Source organism: Aptenodytes patagonicus, chromosome 1 (genome assembly GCF_965638725.1).
Source record: "Aptenodytes patagonicus chromosome 1, bAptPat1.pri.cur, whole genome shotgun sequence".
Taxonomy (NCBI): domain Eukaryota; kingdom Metazoa; phylum Chordata; class Aves; order Sphenisciformes; family Spheniscidae; genus Aptenodytes; species Aptenodytes patagonicus.
In genome coordinates, this window is record NC_134949.1 from 166,128,039 (window position 1) to 166,149,348 (window position 21,310).

At 41.8% G+C, this 21,310-nt stretch overlaps 1 protein-coding gene across 7 annotated transcripts in view; it reads left to right on the forward strand.

The window, feature by feature from the left end:
* Window positions 1-3,988: 3,988 nt before the first annotated feature.
* Window positions 3,989-21,310, forward strand: part of TMTC4 (transmembrane O-mannosyltransferase targeting cadherins 4) — a 62,006-nt gene continuing 44,684 nt past the window's right edge. For 4 of the 7 annotated variants that reach the window (XM_076361494.1, XM_076361505.1, XM_076361514.1 and 1 more), the window contains exons 1-5: window positions 3,989-4,071; window positions 6,502-6,717; window positions 11,741-11,856; window positions 13,929-14,145; window positions 18,018-18,105. In XM_076361494.1, the coding sequence (XP_076217609.1) occupies window positions 6,556-6,717; window positions 11,741-11,856; window positions 13,929-14,145; window positions 18,018-18,105 (583 nt within the window). In that variant the 5' untranslated portion in view covers window positions 3,989-4,071; window positions 6,502-6,555. Of the gene's footprint in view, window positions 4,072-6,486; window positions 6,718-11,740; window positions 11,857-13,928; window positions 14,146-18,017; window positions 18,106-21,310 lie in introns of those variants that run through there. The other 3 variants (XM_076361543.1, XM_076361553.1, XM_076361533.1) reach the window with 3 other exon arrangements.

Genomic DNA, 21,310 nt, shown 5'->3' on the forward strand with positions numbered 1-21,310 from the left:
AAACCATAATGGCTGTGTAAATCACAGCAACCCTACAGACACTTTCACAGAGAGATCCGGCTATCACTAATTCTATGTGGTGGCTGGCTAGCCGAAAAGTCCGGGCAGGCCGTTCACCACGGAACACACTCATAGCTCTGGTCAGTCACAGAATAAAGCGAATCTGGAACAGGTGGCAAGCCAAAAAGCAAAGTGAGGAATATAGAGGGATCTTAATGAAGATGACTTATATAGGTCATGAGGGGAACTGCAGTTACTAAAGCAAGGAGGTGCAGGAATGAAACACAGAAAAAACAGAAAACAAGGCTCCATTCATCCCACTCCTCTTGCAACAATCTTGTTTAACTTCTGTTTCATTTGTATTTTGTTTTTATGACTTATGGTTGATCAAGACTGCAACTGCAACAGGCATATGAGTTTGCCTGTGTCTACATACATATATGTATACACACACGTGTACAAAACATGACATACAAAACAAGCTACCTAAGACCTTCTGCTACTTAAGATGCCTTGTAGCAGAATAAATACTTGGGACACACTAGAGAAAGAGACCATCAGAGTACTATTAACAATAGTAGTGCAAATAGGCATATTATATACACAAATATTTGCATAAATAATGCTTGCGCATGCCCCAACCATGCAACACATAGTGACCAGCTGATTACCTACAGGTGAGAGCAGTTGTGCTCCATGGCCACAGCCACATCTATGATGGCAAAATCCAGGCCACGGAGAAGATGCAGCTGTTTCAAATACAGCTACGGTAAAGACTGACAGTCGTCTTAGGCTTCTGAAACATTTTGGTTGAGTCCCTCATTACCATAGTCCCTGACATTTTATTCTCTTGTCTGCAAAGTCGCTGCAATACTCGCAGATGCTGATCCCTCAAAATATGATGTCTTTTGCACACTCCTTTCTTACAAAAGAAAGATTGGCTTTTGTGCAGATCTGCAGTGGCAGGCTGCTAAAAATAAGGATGCAATAGCCACTTAGGTAGATCAATTTAGCGTGCTGAGAAAACTACAGGGCAAGGGGATACTCACTTCATGCATATACCCTCCCAGAAATTGCAGATTAAAAAAAGAAAATAGTGTCATATTTAGGAACTGTTTTAAATTGAAGTGCTATAATAACCCTCCGAAGAAGCAGACTGGAGATAAATTATGCAACTATAGCTGATTTGAATCCGATTTTGAGGGAACTAGGGAACTCTCCAGAACAGGTATTTGCTCTACAGTTCTTCACACTAATTAAAACAGAACAGGTCATCGTAAAAGCTGCTATATTATAAAAAGCAAAATAATAAAAACCTAAGAAATAGGCTTATTTCAAAATGGAAAATAATGGGAAGGAAGGACTTCCGTATATGTTGTCTAGTTCACAAGGAAATGTTAATCAGTATTGTTGTATTGACGTAAGTGGTGATGAGGTGATTTATACCATCTGTGCATCTGGCTGTGTGGATATATATAAATTTGACCAGAACTGATGATATCAGCAGACTTACACTAAACAAATGAAATTCCAGTTCTAAAACATAGATCAAGGATGTGCAGATGTATAAAAAATGTGAGCAAAGGAGCTACTAAGACAAGTATCTGATGTGAATGGGCCATTAGTAGAAATAAATACATCAGCAAATGTGATAAACCCTCTACGGAACAAAATGTGACAGAGAAATGTGAAAGTGACTCAACTAGTTTAAGTCTGGCAATCGTCACAGTTAGTCCGGTGAGGCAAATCTCAACCTTGATTCACAGAGCCTTACATATATTTACATATGCTTAAATTAAGTTCTTACATATGCGCAAATTTAAGCATGAACTGAAATTTCATTTACTTCATTGGAATTTACAGAAGATAGAGGATTAAATACATGATAGACTGCCTTTCCTAACTAAGGATTTTTTTTTCTAAATTGGGCCCCTCTCTTCTGAGTTGGGGCCCTTCCATTAGTAAACACAAATTATTTAAAATGTCTATAAATATTGCGATCTCAGGAAGATTGTTGGATTTGGAAAGACTGGAAAGATAGTTGACAAGAATTTGACTTGATAATACTTATTTGGGATAGTTTGGGGGTGTAAATTGAAACAGTAAGGAAACGTGACAGCCATCAACCAGTACTTCCTCACCATAAACTAATGTGGCAAATCAGCCATTTTTAGGAAGTGATATAAATATCAGTGCTTTGGATTTTAGGAGTAGAAACCTAGAAAGCATGCTGTTACAGGTTGTCTCACATTTTATCTTGCATTTATAAGGCAAAATGACCAAAAAGTCATGAAGACATCTTTCACCTCTACCATTTTATGACTGTAAATTATAAGATACAAAGCTTACTGATTATGCCCACCTGTATCACTAAGTCAGGAACAAGGACAGAACGGACAAGATCATTTTAAAGTACAAGGCACAATTTACTGGTTTGCAGGTCATGGTCTTTGTGTATTTATTTTAGCTCTTGTAACAAAGGGACCAGAAGCTTGTGACCGGTGAACAAGCTTTGCGTGTTTGGTGACAGCAGGTCACCGGCTTTCCACCGCTTCCTAATCCAGAAGTGCCTCGGATGCTTTGTAGTAGCTGTTAAACAAGCGTAAGTTACAGACTACCACCTTAAAAGCAGGAGCTTCACATATACTTGAATAATACACTAGCCTGGAAATTGTGCTGGTTCAGCTGCTGCCTCACAAGCAGCTGAGCTGTCCCTGTCATAGCAGCAGATGTTTCAAAGCAGGTGTCAAGCAGACAATTATGGGTGGCAACCACTGAAGGCCCTCCCAAAGTAGAGAGTTAAAGCCTCAAAGGAGCTATAAAATAACCTTGTTAATTTGACACTTGATAATGCAAACATCTCAAAAATTCTACTCCAAATTATATGTCTCTGGCTGGCTCATAGCCAGAATTTCTCATCCAATGTCAGCACATTAAGATTTTATTATCTTTAGGGAAGCTTCTGCCGAACGTTTTGGTGGTATGTAGTTCAGCATTTAATCGCACTTTCTTACAAGAAAATCGCAATGATGAAACGCACGAATAAAGCACGCCCGATAAAGCCTTTTTATTGCTTCCTTATCCTATCTGTCCTGCGGGGCGCGCGCCGCAACAAGCCCGGCAGGACCAGGGCCTCAGCGAGAAAGGCGGGAGCAGGTATCAAGACAGGCGTTCTGCTAACGCGTCCGAGAGCTGCAGCGCCAAGCTCACCCGGGGAGGCAGCCCACGGCACCCCGGGCTCCCGCCCGAGGCGGCGAGCCCTCCCCCCCCCCGGCCTCGCGCTACCACCCTACTGGCTTTGTAACATCTTTTCTTCGGGGGGATTTTCGCGTCGTGTAAGCCCGCTGCCGCAGGAACCTCGCCTCTGAGGGAAGAGCGGGGGGCTCAGGGCACGGAAACACGCGCTTCCCGCGCCCGCCAGGTTCCCCGGGGCCAGGGGCGAGCCCCCCGCGCTGGAAAGACTCCCGCACGCCCCGGCTCACCCGCTGGTAACGGTCACGCTAACGGTCGCGGCGGCGCGCGAGAGCAGGGCGAGCCCGCTCGAGCCGCCCCTCCCCGCCACCCGCGGCCAGCCAGGTGCGCGGGACAACGACCACCACGCAGGGGCAGGGGCAGGGGCAGGGGCAGGGGCAGGGGCAGGGGCAGCGCCGGCCGGCGGGCGGGCGCGCTCTGGGAACGCGGCGCAGGCGGCGGGCGGCGCCCGCGGGCCGCCCCCAGGGGAGACCTCCCGGCTCCCGCCTTTGTGCGGGGCGGAGAGGTGCGCACTTTGGGGTGGAGGGGGACGACTCGCGCCGGCCCCGCTGCCGCCGCAAGTGATCTCCTCGCTCTGCTTCCTCGGCCCGGCCTGCCGCGCGTCACCGCCGCCGCCGCCAATGGGCGCGCGCAGCTGCCCCGGAGGGGCGGGGAGAAGGAGGGGTGGGGCGGCGAGACAGCCAATGGGCTCTGAGGATGTTTCCCGGAGGCGAAGCCGCCGCGGCCCCTCCCCCGCCGGCCGCTCCGGCTGGGGGCTCGCCGGGCGGGAGAGTTTCGCACCCGGGTGGGAGATGCCGCGCGGGCTCCTTCTCCTCGCAGGTAACGCCGTGCGGGGCCCCCCGGCGCGGGGTTGCGCCGGGCGCAGGGGGGGACTTGCCCTTGCCCCGCTTGCTGGCAGGAGCGCTGGCGGAACTGGCCCGGACGGCGCGGGGGCGGCGGAGGGGCTGAGGGCCGGGGCCGAGACACCCCCCTCGGCGGGGCCGCCGCCGCCAGGACAAAAGGGGAGCGGCGAGTGGGGCAGCGCTGCCGCGAAACTCCCGGCGGGGCTCGCCCGCCCCGCAGCCTCGCCCCTGCCCGCCCGCCGCTGCCTTCCCGGGCGGGCTCTTTCCCCGGGACAGCCCGGCGGGCGCTCGGGACGCCCTCAAGTTTGCGGGTCTCCGCGCACGGCCGTCGTGACCGTTGGTGCGAGCCTCCCCGCGGCGCCGGCTTTCTCCGGCGGGACACAAGGCGCCGGAGCCGTGTGTCCGTCCGTCCCCGTCGTCCCCCCCCGCCGCGGGGGTGTTTGCGGTGGGTCGGTGCCGGGCGGTGTGTGTGGGGGGGTGCTCTCCGCGGGGCCGGGCCGGGGTCGGCTCGGGCTCGCCTTTCCGTGCGGGGGGCGGTGTGGCTGGCGGTCGCGGCGGGGAGGCGCCCTCCCTGCCCCCGCTGGGCGGTCGCGTGTGAGGCGGTCGGCAACGGGAGAGCCCTTCGGGCGGCCGCTCGGAGGAGCGCGCGGGGCGGCGGGAGGTCGCGGTCCTTCGTGGGTGCGCAGACCGCCTGGGCGGTTAACGCGTTGCCCTGGTAAGGGAGCCCCCCACGGACTGGCCTCCTCTTCTGGACCGCGGGGAGAGGACTGGCAGCAGATGTACATCAGATAAATCGAACAAGCGTAATGGGAGAGACTTTCAGGGCAAAATGAATTTTGAGTCCATTAAATATTTTAGTTGGGTAGTGGGCGTTGATGCTGTATCTGTGCTGTTACGAGCAATGCAATACACTTCCCTCTGATTAACAGCCTTGCTTTTAGTCTTTGTTTTCGTCAAACTAAGAGCAGAAGGGCGAATTACTTTGAGAAAAGGTTTTGCTCTTAAAGTGGCTGATCTGCTTTGCTCTGCGAAGGAGCTCCATTCTCTCTCAGGTTGCACAGCTCCATGTTACTGACTTTATCTGAATTTGGGAGCACTGCTATATAGTCCCAAAAGCAAGAAGGGGCACTGGTGTGACAGGGAGTACCTCCTGTCTGTCTGCATGTGTGTGTACAGAGGTTGGGAATACGTGGAGACTGGAATTTAGCATTGCAAACAGAAAGCTATAAAGCAATTGCCTTAGCAGATCTAATGGTCAAGTCTGTTCAAGAAGCCAAATGACTGGAGCTTTTCCCTAGATTGTGTGAAGGCATTAAATGCAATGTTTTCAGGGGTGCAACAGTTGGTTTAAAAAGCCAATAAATAAGAAGAAAGTGTGAAGCTGGGCTACTATACGCGCCTATCATTCTTGGGGCTTACAAATAAAAACTTTGTATTCTTCCCTGCTTTTACTGTAGTTTTCCATTTGTAACCTCCTCCCCCTGCCATTTATAGCAGCACTTGATAATAAGGCTACTCACAATACTGTCAGAGCACCAGAGAAGCAGAGGCAGAATAGCTGTCCAGGCAGAGGGCTTTGGAGCATCAGAAGAGACCCTTCCCAGTGAAGGTGGCTCATGGGTAAACCTCCAGCCTTAGTACCTCCGTGCTGATGTATCACTCAGCGCTGTTGGATTGCATGGTCTTTTTTCATCTACCTCAACAACCTCATAAGGCCGTGAATACAGCAGTGGAATTTAGCCTACACTGTACTTGTGGTGTGCAGAGTGATCTAGTGAACACTACTTTGGTCTTAATTGTATGCGCCTTGTCCCATTGTTTGAATTGTTGAGATTTAGGGCCTAGTCCATTAACTGCTACCTGTATATGTCTACCTGTGATGTTTGTATGAATTCCCTATTTGGGCTATGTGTAAGACTAGGTCCTTTAATTCGATTAACAGAAGAGAGTTGAGCTCTTTTTGCAATTGATGATGTTTGTTTTTCACACTCAGAAGGAAATTATAGTCCTTATCATTCTCTTAAGAACTTTATAAATGCTCCACGGTCCTCGTGATGCCCCTGTTTGTTATACTTGAAAAGAATAGTAAGAAACAAAAACAGTGATTTGCTCAAGGTTTTAGAATTTACCTGTGCCAAAGCTTTAACTTAGAATCTAAGAATTTCTTGGCTTTATCTCTGTGCTCTGACCGTGAGAAACTGTGCCTTTCTTCCACATTTGAAGTGGAAGATGTTTATGATACATGAAGTGGAAGATGAATTATGTTTAGATACACAACATGTACCACGAGAAAAAATGTTAAGGTTGTTTAAAACTTCATTCTCCTCTCCCAACCCAACTCTCCATTTTTAAATGCTTTTTTAGTGAAATGCAACTATAACTGTGCATTTGTATGTATTTTTTTCAGATTTGCAACCAACATAATGCTGAAGCTCCCAACTTGGAACAAGCACTTCACAGAATGGCACAAACAGAACCTAATCTGGACCATGACGTATCATGGTTCCTCCTTCCGTCATACTGGGCTAAAATGGTTGTGGCGTTAATTTCCTTCCTCTGTTTTGCTAACAGCTACGATGGAGATTTTGTCTTTGATGATTCTGAAGCCATCATCAATAATAAGGTTTGTCTCTCTTCTTCTCCCCCGCATCCTTTGACATAAATGGTCATAGGAGAAGAAATAATCACAACAGTTGATCTAAGTAGGCCCAAAATATTCATCCTAGTAAAGAGCTTCCTTCTGATATTCCGTTTTTTGAACTTCATTTTTCTCTTTTGTTTTATTGGGTTTTTTTAAAGTAAGCCTTATTTAAGGTTGACAAACAAGCTGTGCAGCAGTGCTCTACCAAAAAGCTAGAAGCATAAGTATGCTTAACAAAGTCTTATTCCTAAAGCTATTTGAATAACATGACTTGGGTTCTAATGCATAAACAAAAGAGTGAACAAATTAAACAGCTTTTATTATTTTTTTTTTCCCCTCAGAATGTGTCCCCTTTCATTCTTTTGCAAGTGAGATGCTCTGCTTAACAAGTGTTGATATCTGGTCAAGGGGAAGGGATCTCTTTTTGCCATACCAAATGAACTTTGTCTGCTTGTCATCTAAGAAAGCATTATCTAGGGTTGCAGCAATGTTTAGTAACCATTATTCACAGGGTACCTGTACATCAAGACTGCCTATAGATCTAATTTTATGCTCATTTCTAAGTCAGTGAGAGTATGCAGTAGACTTTTCTAATACCCGTTGATGTTAATAGGAAATTTTTTCATTATCTTCTCAGGGTGACAGATGAATAAGCCCAATGAATAAACTTACTCTGGTTGCAAGATACATAATACCTCACTAAGTGATTGTAGGGTGTAGGGGTTCTCCAGCTGTGGTTTATACCATAAAAATGTCACAGGAGCAAGGAGAGCTTCCTTTTTCTATGCTTGTTCCCCACTTAAAGTTCCTGTGGCAACAGTATTTTTTCTTTAAATAGAGGCAGAGTATTCTCATGCTCTATTTTAAAACTGATCATACATGCAAGGAACAATCCTTGAATTACTTAAAATTAACATGTGACTGGAACAAACCTCTAGCTGAGATTCTTTTGACTTTGACGGGTCGAGTGTCTTCAATTGCTGAGACACTTCATAGAATCACATGTAGCAGTTAGTGAGCCTGTGCTCATGGTTGGGTCTTGGTGTTACAGCTGTTACACTGTTCTGGAAGGTACTTGTTAAATGTTTGGAAAGAGGAGCACAGGGTAAAAAGAATCACCCTCATCTGTTGGTTCTGTTGTCCTGAAGCCATGGGTATACAGGGAGGATAATCTGGAGACTCATACTGCTAGAAGAACACAATTCACATTTTTTTGCCTTGCACAAGATTTAGTGGCAACTTATTGCAATGTGCCTTTTAGAATCCCACAGAATTACTGTTTCCTTAGACAAATTTGTATTATGCTTGTGTAAGTCATCATACCTTGAGTTATAAATGTATGGGGGGAAAATACATCTGCCAAACTGGAAATAAATCTCAAAGCTTCTAAGAGAATGCTATAGACAAATTAAGAACCTGCAGTGACTTTTTTTTTTTTTTAAAGAAGCATTATATTTTAAATTACGCAGTTCCTGGCAATGTTTCATTCTGCCAAGTTTTATTTGGGGCACAATTATAATATTTTAATTTCCTGAAAGAATGAACAAAAGATTGATGTTGAAACAAGGCAGGTTGTTTTGTTCATGTGCAATTTCCATACTTGTAATCTTTCTCCATTTCTTTCAGTTTTTACTTTCAAAATGTTTCAATTTATCTGTGCAACACAATGACCTGCACCAGGATTATAGCTGTTGGCAGTGCTGAGAAATTCAACCAACTGCTTAAATAGATTAATTCATACCTAGTCTGTATGTTTGAAAAACTGTGAGGCTTATTGTATTTTTTGCATCAAAATCCTCTATTATTCCCTAGAAATTAAATGAGATTTTTGTGACAGTATTATTTTAACACAGGGGTCATATCAATATATGGAAATGCAAAATCCACAAGAAAAATACAGAGACAATGAGTTTACCACTTTAATGGGGAGGGAGAGCATCTAGCAAAGGCACAGTTTATTAAACAAAGTATAGCATATTTTATTCCTATTCAATAGGAGAGACAGCAGGTGAAGTAATTTTGTAGATTTACTGAGCATTACTGTATCAGTATTTTCTTTGATACCATACAGTGACCTTTTTGTTAATTTACTACCTCCCACCACCCCAATCTTTCAATTTTTTTTTTTTTTTTTTTTTTCTTTTAGTGAAAGATACAGTTAGTTGACCCTATGTATCATGGAACATTCTGTTACTAGATTTTATTTGGGTTCAAGGCTGTTTTCCAGATGCTTTCTTGTCATTTTAAGCAGCATTTTAACTGGTACACAACAGTGACTTTTGTCTTTATTTATTTACTAGCTTGGCAAGACAAACAGTTGGATTAGGAGGAGCTTCAGACACAATGTGTCATTTCCATAAGCCTTTATATAGAAAAACTGACTCGTCTTCAAATATTGAACTCTGCTGTCTGTAAGCTACTGCTAATCAAATATGTAGAGATTCTTTGATATCTACTTTCAGTTCTTAAAGAAAAAAATAATATGTAACTTTTAAACAGCTGTGTCTCTTAGAGCAGACCATTCCTATTTTAGGGTAAGCCCACCGAGTGGGAAAAATAACGTAAGAAACTTTTTCTCACAGAACTTGGATACAAGAGCTTGGATACATGACTGAAGATTTTTAGGTCATATGGAAGTGTAATCTAATCACTAAGTAATTCCATGTATTCAGCTTTTCCTTCATTCTTCCTATGGAAGATGAAAGAAGACTGATTCTGGTGGAAGGGGAAATCTAGCCTTGCACATCTCAAATGTATTTCCCATCTCAAGTTATTGAAGACTATCTGTGACATAGAAGACATACTTTTACAATTTTAATACTAAAATCTGTCTTTCATAGTCCCTTTCTTTGGCAAATGTACATAAGGAGCAGTGCTGTTGGTTGGAAAAACAGTCTGAGGGCCACAACGCCAACTAACAGCTGTCCCCTGCAGAGAACAAAGACCTCAGTAGATGTTGGCGTACAACCCAGTCCCAACTTGCCCCTGGAAAAGCAGGCCATATTGATTGATTTAGTGGGCTGCTGGTTGAGTGCACTCTTGCTCTGAGAATCAAATGATGACCTATAGGGTTTGTGCATACCAGTGAGGAATGGAACAGGAATTCAGGTGCCTAAGGCCAAAATTGCAGTCCTGCGAGAAGAAATAAATTTGTAGCTATTGTTTGGCAGTAGAAACATTTGTGAGAGAGTGAAGAAACTTTGCACCTTGATAATTCTTAAGCCCAATAGGATCGCCTTGTGAGTCTTGATTTCTTAAGATTTTCCCTGAGAATGCCTTAATTTACAGCTGTGATATAGGACTTTTCAAAGACTACAGTTAGCCCTGCTCTCTTTTCTGCGTATTGATTAGTAGCCTACTAGAGAATGCTTCGTTTCATTTGACAGTGTGCTAGGATTTTTAGCCTACTTTCCCTTCCTGATTTTTTTTTTTTAGCTGGTTGTCTTAATACTGGCCAAACTTGATCAAGTGATAGAAATAAACCTCTTCCTGAATTTTTTTGATTTTTGGATGGATGAAAGTCAGAATGTGTTAAGAGAGAAGCAAGAAAAAATGAGGTAAGTTCAGTTTAGCAGTAGCCAGTCAGCGTGGCCCAGACATTTGGCTATACCTTGGGACTAGCAGTGGTATGTGTTCTCTCTTGCCTTGTTGGTAGGCCACAAATGCTAGCTAAGGACGAGATGGAAGGTACTGGAGACCACAGGAGGTGCTCAAGATACTGTAGAAGCGAGATGGTAGCAGCATTTGAGAGGAACTGGAGTTAATGAACCAAGGGTATTGTAATGTGGGAATCTTGTAAGTAGATGGAGATGTAGGAGGAATAAGACATAGGACAGCAGGCTTTGTAAGACCTTTCATGGGTTTAGCAGCCCAGTTTGTCCGCTTACTTGTGTTTGTATTGGCTTGTTAATCTGCTTTGATTTGTTGGTCTCTTGAACAATTTCAGGGGAGAAGGCTGGGGGTAGAGTAACTTGTGGTCGATTGCAGGTGTAATACCAGCACTCATACAAAAGCTATTCATTTGCTAGTACAATTTTGGACTTAGGTTCTGTCTTAAGTGTATTTAACCTGCACTTTTGCTAATTGGTCTTTAATAAATTGGTATTTAATTGCCCCAGGGAAGCAGGAGAAGAGGGGCAAGTAGGAGATGAATACGTTAGTTTGAGCTTCCCAGCTTGTCCTCACAGAAAACTGAGGCGGGTGCTACCAAGGTCCTTATTTTTTTCCTCTCCAAATTGTATGTTTTCCATTCAATAGTCTAGGTTATCTGGATTTTTTCATTATCAGCATGGCTTTAAGATAAAAGGAAAGAGTAGACTTTTCCTTTGCAGTGGTTTTTTTTTATAGTCCCCTACTCCACCCCCAAATTAAAATAATTCATTACTTTTCTGTCTTCTGCTATTAATCTTTTAGAGCAGTATATAGAGATTTTGATTCTTGGTTTCATGTAGTAAGAATTTAAAAAAAAAAAAAAAAGCTATTTGAATAGTGTCCTGTGCAAAGTAAGACTTCAAAAAGAGCTAATTGTTGTTTTCTATCTTTAGTGTTCTTGCTTTCATGCTTTCATTAGTAGTTGTGCTACTGACACTGGTAGAAAAATAGCTATTTGCAGCAGTTTGTAGTTGGCCTCCTTCGCAAGATAACCTAGACCTAAAATCAAAGGCTTTTTACAAAACTATAAGGTAAAGGGTTTTTTCACGTGTTTTGTATCTCAGCTATTGGCCAGATTATCAACTGATATGAATACTCATAACTCTACTAAATTTCATGTAGTTATGTCTACTTACAGAATCCAAGCATGTTGGCCTTTATGATGACAGGCATCCAAGATGTGACCTTCATTGCAAACTTGGGTACCTTGTCAAATGTCAGTAGTGAGCCAACAAAACACCTGCTATGTCCATGTTAGCGTGAGCCTGTGTTAGTTAGAACTTGTTTGTGTTTTAGCTGCTTTGAACAAAACAGAGATGTTAAGAATCTGGCAATTTATGATGTTTCCTTTCAGGACCTCAGGGCAGAAACCCCACTTGGTGACCTGTGGCATCATGACTTTTGGGGTAGCAAACTCAGCAGCAATACCAGTCATAAGTCATATCGACCACTAACTGTCCTAACTTTCAGGTAAGACTTGTCTTTTCGCGCGAGGTCTGAATTTTTTTAACATATATTGGATCAATTGATTATAGGGAGGAGGCAACAGAAAAGGAGAGAGACAAAGTATCTGGAGGGTAGTTGGATACCTTTCCTGAATATGATTTTCTTGTTCACTACCTTAATCTCAAACTGAATTTTAATTTTCAAATTGTTTGTTTCCCAAAGTATACATTATTTGACATTCTGTATTTCAGTGTACCTTTCAGAGATTGTATCTTGGTACTAGGGGCAGTATGGTTCAGTATGTAGGTCACATCATCAAAGAACTAGGAGGTGTACGTTCCCTTCACTTAGCCATGCTGCCACTCGTACTGCTGTTGTAGTTTCTGTTCTCTGCTTTCCTGGTGACCTGTCAAATGATTTTTTTATAAATAGCATCAATCTACTGTGGCCTTTTGCCACTAGGTCACTGAGTAGTCTTCCCACCTCTTTGCCCCTGATACTCTAACTTCAAGTGAGTGTTTGTGTGAGAATCCTAGTGAGAGAGATGTTTGCCTATATATGTAACTTGCTGTTTTTCTCAAATAACTAAAGATTTATGAGGATTACTTCCATAGATGCTTAGCTCATGTTTTTTGCACAAAGATTTGAGCAAACAGTAGACCATGTAGAAATTGGGCACAGTAATGCAGAGAATCTTTGAGGACTCAGTCTTAAGCTTCTTTATTTTCCCCATGCAACACAGTGTTGTGGATGGGGACCTGGCACCGGTTCTGCAGTTGTGTCCGGTCTAAGCCAGGGACTAAGTGATTGCGGAAGAAGTACTCCCACTCTTAGTCCTCATATTCAAGCGAAAACTTTGACTCTTGAGTGTAGTGTCAGTGTTTTAAGTACTTTGTGCTGTGGGTTTCACTGTCTGTTGGAGTTTCTTCACATTTTTGTCAAGGAAAATATGCAACTGAATAGAATGTGTCAGTCTTAAACCTATTAAAGCTTTCAGTGCATTACATAGCACATGCTTTCCTTTCTTTTCAAGGTCCCTGTGGTATATTCCATCTCTAGTAACATCCTGGTTAGTTTAAAGAGCGAACTGGGGTACAGTCATTACTATATCTGAAAATATAGATGAGCATGTGGAGATGGTCCATAAAATGCTATTTTCACAAGTAAGAAATTGGTTTTCTTAATTTCCCTAAGCTCCAACTTTTATGTGTATCACATTTATAATAGGTTAGGCTTTTTTAATAGATTTCACTTAAGCCAGGTGCAGGCTGACCAAATAAACTCTATAAAATCCCTTTCCAAACTAAGTTTCTGTATATCTCACCTACTGATAAAAGTATACAGATAATAACAAGATGTTTCTCCCTTTTCTTCTCCCTCTCCATTTTACCACAGAGTTCCTATCCTGAATAGAGTTTTAGACTGAATTTTCACTTACACTTCCTTCTGGTTCTAATACTTGCATGAAACTTCTCTCTAACCAGTCTCACAAATTAGTTATTAAGATGTGCTAATTGACTGCTTTCTGGATTGATACTGGATTGTACCCAGATGGTTTCCACATCATCAGTCCAAATGCTAGGACGTTTTTCAGCTAGAATGTCAGTGGAAATCATAGTCTCAGTGCGTATTAGTTTCCTCACTGTGTGGATTGAATTAAAATTATTTCATCAGGTTGTTTTGGGACATAGTTTCTCTTAAGCCCAAGGGTATCCATCCCCCGAGTAGGCCGGGTTGTTCATCCGTAGGACGCTCCTGTGTTGCAACGTTGAAGTTATGCTGCTGACCAAAAGCCAGTTCCAAGTAGCCATAGGTATGATTAACATAATAGCATTAACATATGTCTTTGGAGAGGATAGATATTATGCTGAATATGGTATCCCATATGAATACCTTTGAGTAAAGATCAGGACATTGTTTCTAGCCTACTGTGGTGGCTAAGTGGTATGCATGCTGGGGTTTGCTGGTATTTTTCAGCCTTTTTTTTTTTTATGTGTGTCTAATATGATCTTGCTGTGGGGTTGTTTAGATTTTCTGTTTACATATTTCAAACCATTGATGTAACTCCTAGCCTTAATGTTTTTGTTTCTATATAGAATTAATTACCTTTTTGCTGGAGGCTTCTACCCAGTTGGTTTCCATGTCATCAATATAATACTGCATTGTACTATCTCAGTGTTGATGGTTGATGTGTTCTCGATTTTATTGGGTGGACTGCAATTCAGTAATAAAGGAAGAAGGCTAAACCTGGCTCCAAAGACATCTCTTCTAGCTGCTTTGCTGTTTGCTGTACATCCAGTGCACACCGAATGTGTAAGTATTGGATAATTAGCTCCAACAATTTATCTCTTAGAAGTTCTTTACCATCTTGACTAACTAGTTCTGACGTAGCCTTATAGTCTAGACATTGGTTTTATATATGCTTAATGCTTCTCTTAGCACATGTCTTAGGAGAACAATCAAATACTATAGTTAGTACATCCAAAAGCTTGTAATTCCACAGGGCTGGCCCTTATTAAGGAAGATAAATTAAATCATTTAAGTACAATAACTAAAGAAGGATAGCCCTAAACTACAGTTTCCCTAATTACTGGATTAAGAATTCATTACTAGAAACATTAGCTCATGAGCAGCCAAGGAGAATGGAAGATAAACTGAATGCAAACACATAACCACTTTTCATTTCCATTTGCTTTGATAAAAAAACAAGGAGATAGAAAATTGGAGTAGGGGCATTATTATGAACTCTGCATTGGAATACTGCATCCACTTTTTAATCCATGCTGCAAGGACACTGGGAAAAATGGAGAGAGCTCAGAAGAGCCATGAAAATGATTAAAGGACTGGAAATCATCCCATGTCATGAGAGATCGAACTCCATGGGTTTATATTTTTAATATGAAGGAGAAGATTAAAGGTTTGGTTTCTTTTAGCACAGTCTGTAATTATGTACATGGGGAACACAAATTTGATAGTAGTGGACCCTTTAGTAGTGCAGACAAAAGTATAACAGTGGCTGGAAGTTGAAACTGTAAAGATGCAGAATAGAGACATGGCACATGCGTGGCAACCAATTAAAATACCTGACCAAAGATCAAAGTCCTTGTGTGGAAATTCTAGTGAAGAGGAGATGGTTTTCTTAAAAGGCTCTTTTGCACTCCTAGCTAAGAAAATCTTATGGCCTTATGCCGGTGGGCTTGCTGGATGTGGTCCCCGACTGCTTGATCTTATAATAATGAATAAATGAAATATAAAATAATCACAATGAAGGAATCAGGATTTTTAGAGCTTGGAAGGACTGAGCTACTGAAAAAGTACTAACTTTAACTTTGATCTTTGTGATAGTAATGAACACTGAATCCTCAGTGCACCTTATTCTATATAAGTGGCACTGATTTTTCATTTATTCACAATATGCCATGGTTTTGGCTTTTTTTCATTTGCTTTGCACATGATTGATGGGGAAGAGCTTATGGAAAGCTATGCCTTTCAGCTGACTGGGGACCCTACATGTATTGGAAAGCTAGAGATGGTGCAAAGTTATGTATTAGCAATTTGGCACCTTATTTGGCAGTGTTGCTAAAACATCCTGCCAATCATTCTCTGGTGTTTGCTTGCCTGCAGAATAGCTTCTTAGTGAGAGCACATTGTGCTGGTGTCAGAAGGGCCCCTGGTATTTGTTCTGCAAAACCAGTTCTAGATGTCAAAGTGAAGTAAAACAAGTCTTCAGTGCTTTTGATGTTCTGACATGTAAAGAGAAATCTCACTTGAGTCTTAACTTTGTAGTAGGCTTACTATCGACTCCTTTATCGATATCCATAATTTTATTCTTCATTCCATTTGACTCTAAAAACATATTTAAATCAGCAGGCAAATGTTAATAAGACCTTAGTCATGTCGAATAAATTACAAGTGATGTGGTCTGCTTGCATATGCGAGGTTTGAAGACTTGCCTATGCTTTGGGCAAACATTGGAAGAAGAGGAAAAAAGTAGCATGCTTGCATACCGTGTCTCTTCTAAGATCCAGGAGTGAAAAAAGGCCTCTAATCATTTACACAGTGAATAATAAATCTTGCTGCACTGAAGCAGTCATGATACTGCTATGGTTCTAGCATGAGTGTGTGGCAGGCAGCATCTCCTCAAAAAGCATGCCTCGTGATTTTAAAGCTGTGAGTTTTAAGTATCATGACATCCTGGTTTTGAAACGAGATGACATATTTTGACATAAAGTTGTGAAGAATCTGTCTGTTTGCTGCTTTGGATTTTGGTATATACAGCACAAAACAAACTGTCATGTAAAAACAGATCTTGAAAAGTTTAATGCTTTCAGTACCTATGTAAGAAAAACATCTGTCACTATCATTTTTCTACCTACAAGTAAATACTGTTGTGGTGTAGTTCCCACTTCTAAAAAATGTTTATTCTTTGTAACACTTGAGTGATGAAATACTAAATGAAACACAGACATAAGAATATACCTGATACTAATGTAAAACCATTGTGGGGTTTTTTTGTTTACCTTGTTACCAGAGACTACGGGCCTGATCCTGCATTTGAGATAACATTGTACTGTTAGAGTCATCTGAGGCTATATATGTGTTATTAGACCCTTAATCTCTTTGTTGTGACAAGTTGGCATTTAATTTCAAAATTGTCTCAGTTCACCTTTACTTTTATGTCATTAGCTGAGAGCAGCTCCTGAACAGAATGACACTTCATTATTTTCACCTTTCAAAGCACTCCACAGCTATTGAGTTAATTCTCGTAATTCCTCTATAAGATAGAAAAAGAAGCAGGGAAGTTAGGTGTATAGCTTTGGATAAATCAGTAAGTTTTTCTGAACTGAATTCAGGAGTCCAACAGTTTCTCCTTTTACAGTGCTCAAGTGAAGCTGAGAGTAAAGTGGGAAAGAGTCTCTTCAGTGGATTCAGTCCTACTCTCATGCCTCTACACTTCTCTTTCTCTCTCTCTGTTGTTGTTTAGAAATAGTTGTTCCATCATGTCAGACTGACACAACAAAAATGCCCTTTTCCTAAGAGAGGGCTAGCAGTTCGCTTTAAACAAAATGAAGATACAGTTTACCTTTTTACTTTCCTCCTTCTGTTCCACTCACAAAATGGGACAACTGGTGTACTACACAAGAACCAAAGTTCCTGCTTTTGTCCCCGAACCATCACTTCAAAAAGTGGATTAAAAAAATACAACCTATAGCTGTTCTGCCCTGCTTCAGAAAGGTCTCTGTGTACATCTCCTGGAAACATGGAACCCAGCACTCCAGGAAGTAGAGCTAGATTGGAAACAAAGGGGTGTTTCCATGATCCTTGCTCTGGCTGTATGTTCTAGTGAGGTCCCAACATCAGGGCCTGTACAGTCCCCTGCCACCCCCCTGTGTCATGATTTCCATGAAAAATTCATGGTGTATCCTGACACTTGTGTAATTGAGGAACGAAGATCCAAGAGTATGTCATGCTGTGTCTCAGCAAGTCACTGTAAATACAGTTTAAGGGCTTGAACCAAAGCTTGTTGATAGCCCTGAGAATGCTCCTGATTTAAATAGGTTGGCATAAGTCCGGAGTACAGAGGTCCCAGAATGTGCTTCTCATTTTCTTTTGCGTTAGTACAGCTTCTGTTACAAGATACAGTTGGAGGTAGCTCTAATGCAATCAATTAATACAACACAAAAAACTGCCGGAGGGGGGATTTTTTTTCTGATTCTGGAGGCTGGAAGCTGTTTGTCCATTCTGAGTGTTCAGACTGCAATTTGAAGGCTGGCTTGTCTTCTGAAAGTGGACAGTCTTGATTTGCCATTCAGCAGAGCTGCCAGTTTTGTTGGGGTTCAGGATGTTTGCTAAGGGTTCTGCTGAAAACCAACCTGATCCAAAAAACAGATGGATTGGGGCAGAGTCTACATTTTCTTCAGCGAGGTCCTTCTTTGTTTCTTAAAACAGCAGTTTTTCATAAACTAAAGCCAAATCATTTACGTAGCTGATACTAAGCAAAACCCAATCAAAATTAGGATGCGGCTTAGAAAACTGGGTATTGCTAATCCAGTAAACCAGGTTAAAAAAAAAGTGATATAGTGATGTTCTTTTATACATTTCACTTTGTATATGTGTGTGTACCTTTATCTCAAGTTTATTAAGAATAAAATCTGGTAATCTGAAACTTTTTTTTTTTTTTTAAGGTTGCTGGGATTGTTGGCAGAGCAGACCTACTGTGTGCCCTGTTCTTTTTGTTGTCATTCCTTGGCTACTGTAAAGCATTTAGAGAAAGTAAGCATTCTGTTTGCCCCTTTAATTTTATATTGTGTATGTTTTTTACATTCATACATTTCAGTGAAGTATAGCAAAACTAAAAATGTCAGCTTGATATGGTTTGAATTTATTAATGTTTATACCCCCATAAAATATTTTTTAAAATCTGCTTTAGCAGGTATTTATTGTTAGAAGAGCTGGAAGGATTGCTGTCCCTAATTCCCGTTAAACACTAGGAATTTATTTTAAGAAAAGTCTATTTTGTAATAGGCTTATTTGTTAAATGTTTTATTGTTTATAAGCATAAAAAATATTTCAATAAGTATTTTAGAAAGAAATCAAACCTATAAATGGATATTCTTAAATATTTTAGTACTCTTTATGCCATTATGTTGGGATGGCTTAAATGGGAACGAACTTTGGGAACCTTACTTGTATTTTTAATGAATTGTAAAGAATTATTCATATGAGTAAGCCCTCTAAATTCCTGCAATATGCAAGTGCTGGCATATACATGATGAGTATAGTGTTACTCAGAGTTTTTGTAAGACAGCTGTATTTAACATGAGCAAATCCTTCGTAGATGTTTTTTCAAGTGAGCTTTTAGATCTTTTGTATTATTTGATCTGAATGTAAGTTGGCAGTTCAAATACAGTTGTGGAGAAATTATCCTGGGGCTCTGTTAAATAAACAAAAAAGAATACATCAATTCATGATTATGAAAAACTATACAGGACATGCAATCTGGTATCTAAATGTGTCCCACCACAGGAAATATGGGAATCATTTGGTGAACCCATGAAGAGCTGTGTTGTGAAGAGCTTGTATAATATCAGTTCAATAGGTATGGTCTGTAATGTTTAACCAGAGTTGACAGCGTATTACAGAGGTGCATGAGCTGGCTTTGAATGATCTAGCTTAACAACATAGTCATGGATGGCATCATAGAGCTTAGTGTAGGCTGAGGAGGGTAAGTTTGTCCACAGTGAGCTCTAAGATGCTGTGAATAGCTCCTGCTAATTGAGTTTAGACTGTTTAGAACTATTTTGTATATTTCTACAGCTGATACCATAAGTTTAACTTAATCTTCACCACTTCAAATGATACTCATGGTGATTACTGTTCACTTCTGGTATTTTTTTCTCCCCTTTGAGTAGGTTTCATTTCTTTCAACTGAACTAATAATTTCTTGATGAAAATTGGCCTTGGGATCTTGCTTGCTCATTTATTCTTTTCTCACCTATTTAACTGGGTATGATTGTGCTTTAATGTTTCTTCTGTTAGTGCCAGAGTAAATTAGGCAAATCAAAATATTGGCTATGTGCTTTCCAGTTTGTTGCTACAGGTAGACCTATATGGCAGGGGTAATCACCTTTGCTTGAAGAACTCAAGAGCCAAATTCTTAGGATGACGATTGGAGACTTTTATATAGGAATCTGTAATTGTTTTGTTATGGAGGACATATCGGGGATGATTAAGAATGTGATGTGTACTCTGGTTAGGGATATTCTGAGCGCTTGTACAACTTGCGAAGGCCAGTTTGATAGCTTTTAGAAGTCAGTGTCATTTTAATAGTATTCTTGTACTGAAATTCTTGTCACTGATACAGAAGAAGGAAAATGTTGTGAAGACAAGATACTAAGCAGCACTTAGTATTTTTTATTGGACATTGCATCATAACAGTGTCTCTTAAGCAGATTTGCCAAGGAAAACTACAGTCTGCCAGCATAGTTGTGCCTTTTGTCTTTCAGATCAGTTTTCAATGTTTACTGTCACCTTCACTGCCTGTTTTTCCCTCAGCGACTTCTTAAAGAAATTTAGACTTTCTTTGTACTCAAGAATTTGTATCCAAGTTACATACTTGAGTCTCTCCCAACAGTTTCCTCATTTTGGGTAGCTTGGTGACAGGATCTGAAAGTGAAACTATCTGGCATGTCCTAAATGAGAGAATGAAAAGTTATTTCCAGCACTGTGAAGAGCACTAATAAGTTCTTTAGCAGATCTTGCATGGAGCCTGAAGGGAGGAGCCCAAGCTTCAGAGTATTTCTTCCCTCTGAACCTTACATGATTTGCTGCAGGCTGATGAGCAATGTGCCAAAAACCAGACATTTCAGAGTCAAGATTTCAGGTCAGAATGGTTCTGGTCTGAAAACTGATTTTGAAATGCCTGGGTGAGATTCATTGCTCATCCTGGATGTGCCTTTCTGTGAAAAATCACTCTTTTGTAAATAGAAAGGTGGGTGAGAGAGAATAGAATAGACTATTTCAGTTGGAAGGGACCTACAACGATCATCTAGTCCAACTGCCTGACCAACTCAGGGCTGACCAAAAGTTAAAGCATGTTGTTAAGGGCATTGTCTAAATGCCTCTTAAACACTGACAGGCCTGGGGCATCGACCACCTCTCTAGGAAGCCTGTTCCAGTGTTTGACCACCCTCTCGGTAAAAAAATGCTTCCTAATGTCCAGTCTAAACCTCCCCGGCACAGCTTTGAACCATTGCCACACGTCCTGTCACTGGATACCAGGGAGAAGAGCTCAGCACCTCCCTCTCCACTTCCCCTCCTCAGGAAGCTGTGGAGAGCAACGAGGTCACCCCTCAGCCTCCTTTTCTCCAAACCAGACAAGGCTATGAGGTCCTCAGCCGCTCCTCATAGGACATTCCTTCCAGCCCTTTCACCAGCTTTGTTGCCCTCCTCTGGACACATTCAGAATCCTTCTTAATCCTTCACATCCTTCTTAAATTGTGGGGCCCAGAGCTGCACACAGTACTCCAGATGAGGCTGCACCAACGCTGAATACAGTGGGATAATCACCTCTTTTGACCAGCTGGTTATGCCATGTTTGATGCACCCCAGGATGCGGTTTGCCCTCTTGGCTGCCCGGGCACACTGCTGACTCATATTGAGCCTGCTGTCGACCAGCACCCCCAGATCCCTTTCTGCAGGGCTGCTCTCCAGCCACTCCTCTCCCAATTTATACTTGTGCCCGGCGTTACTCCATCCTAGGTGCAGAATCCGGCATTTGGACTTGTTAAATTTATTATTAATCATAGCCCAATGCGCCAATCTCTCTAGATCCCTCTGCAAGGCCTCCTGTCCCTCAAGAGAGGCAACAGCACCTCCCAGTTTGGTATCATCAGCAAACTTGCTGATGGTGCATTCAACTCCTGCATCCAGATCTTTGGTAAATATATTGAACAGGACTGGCCCTAGAAGTGAACCC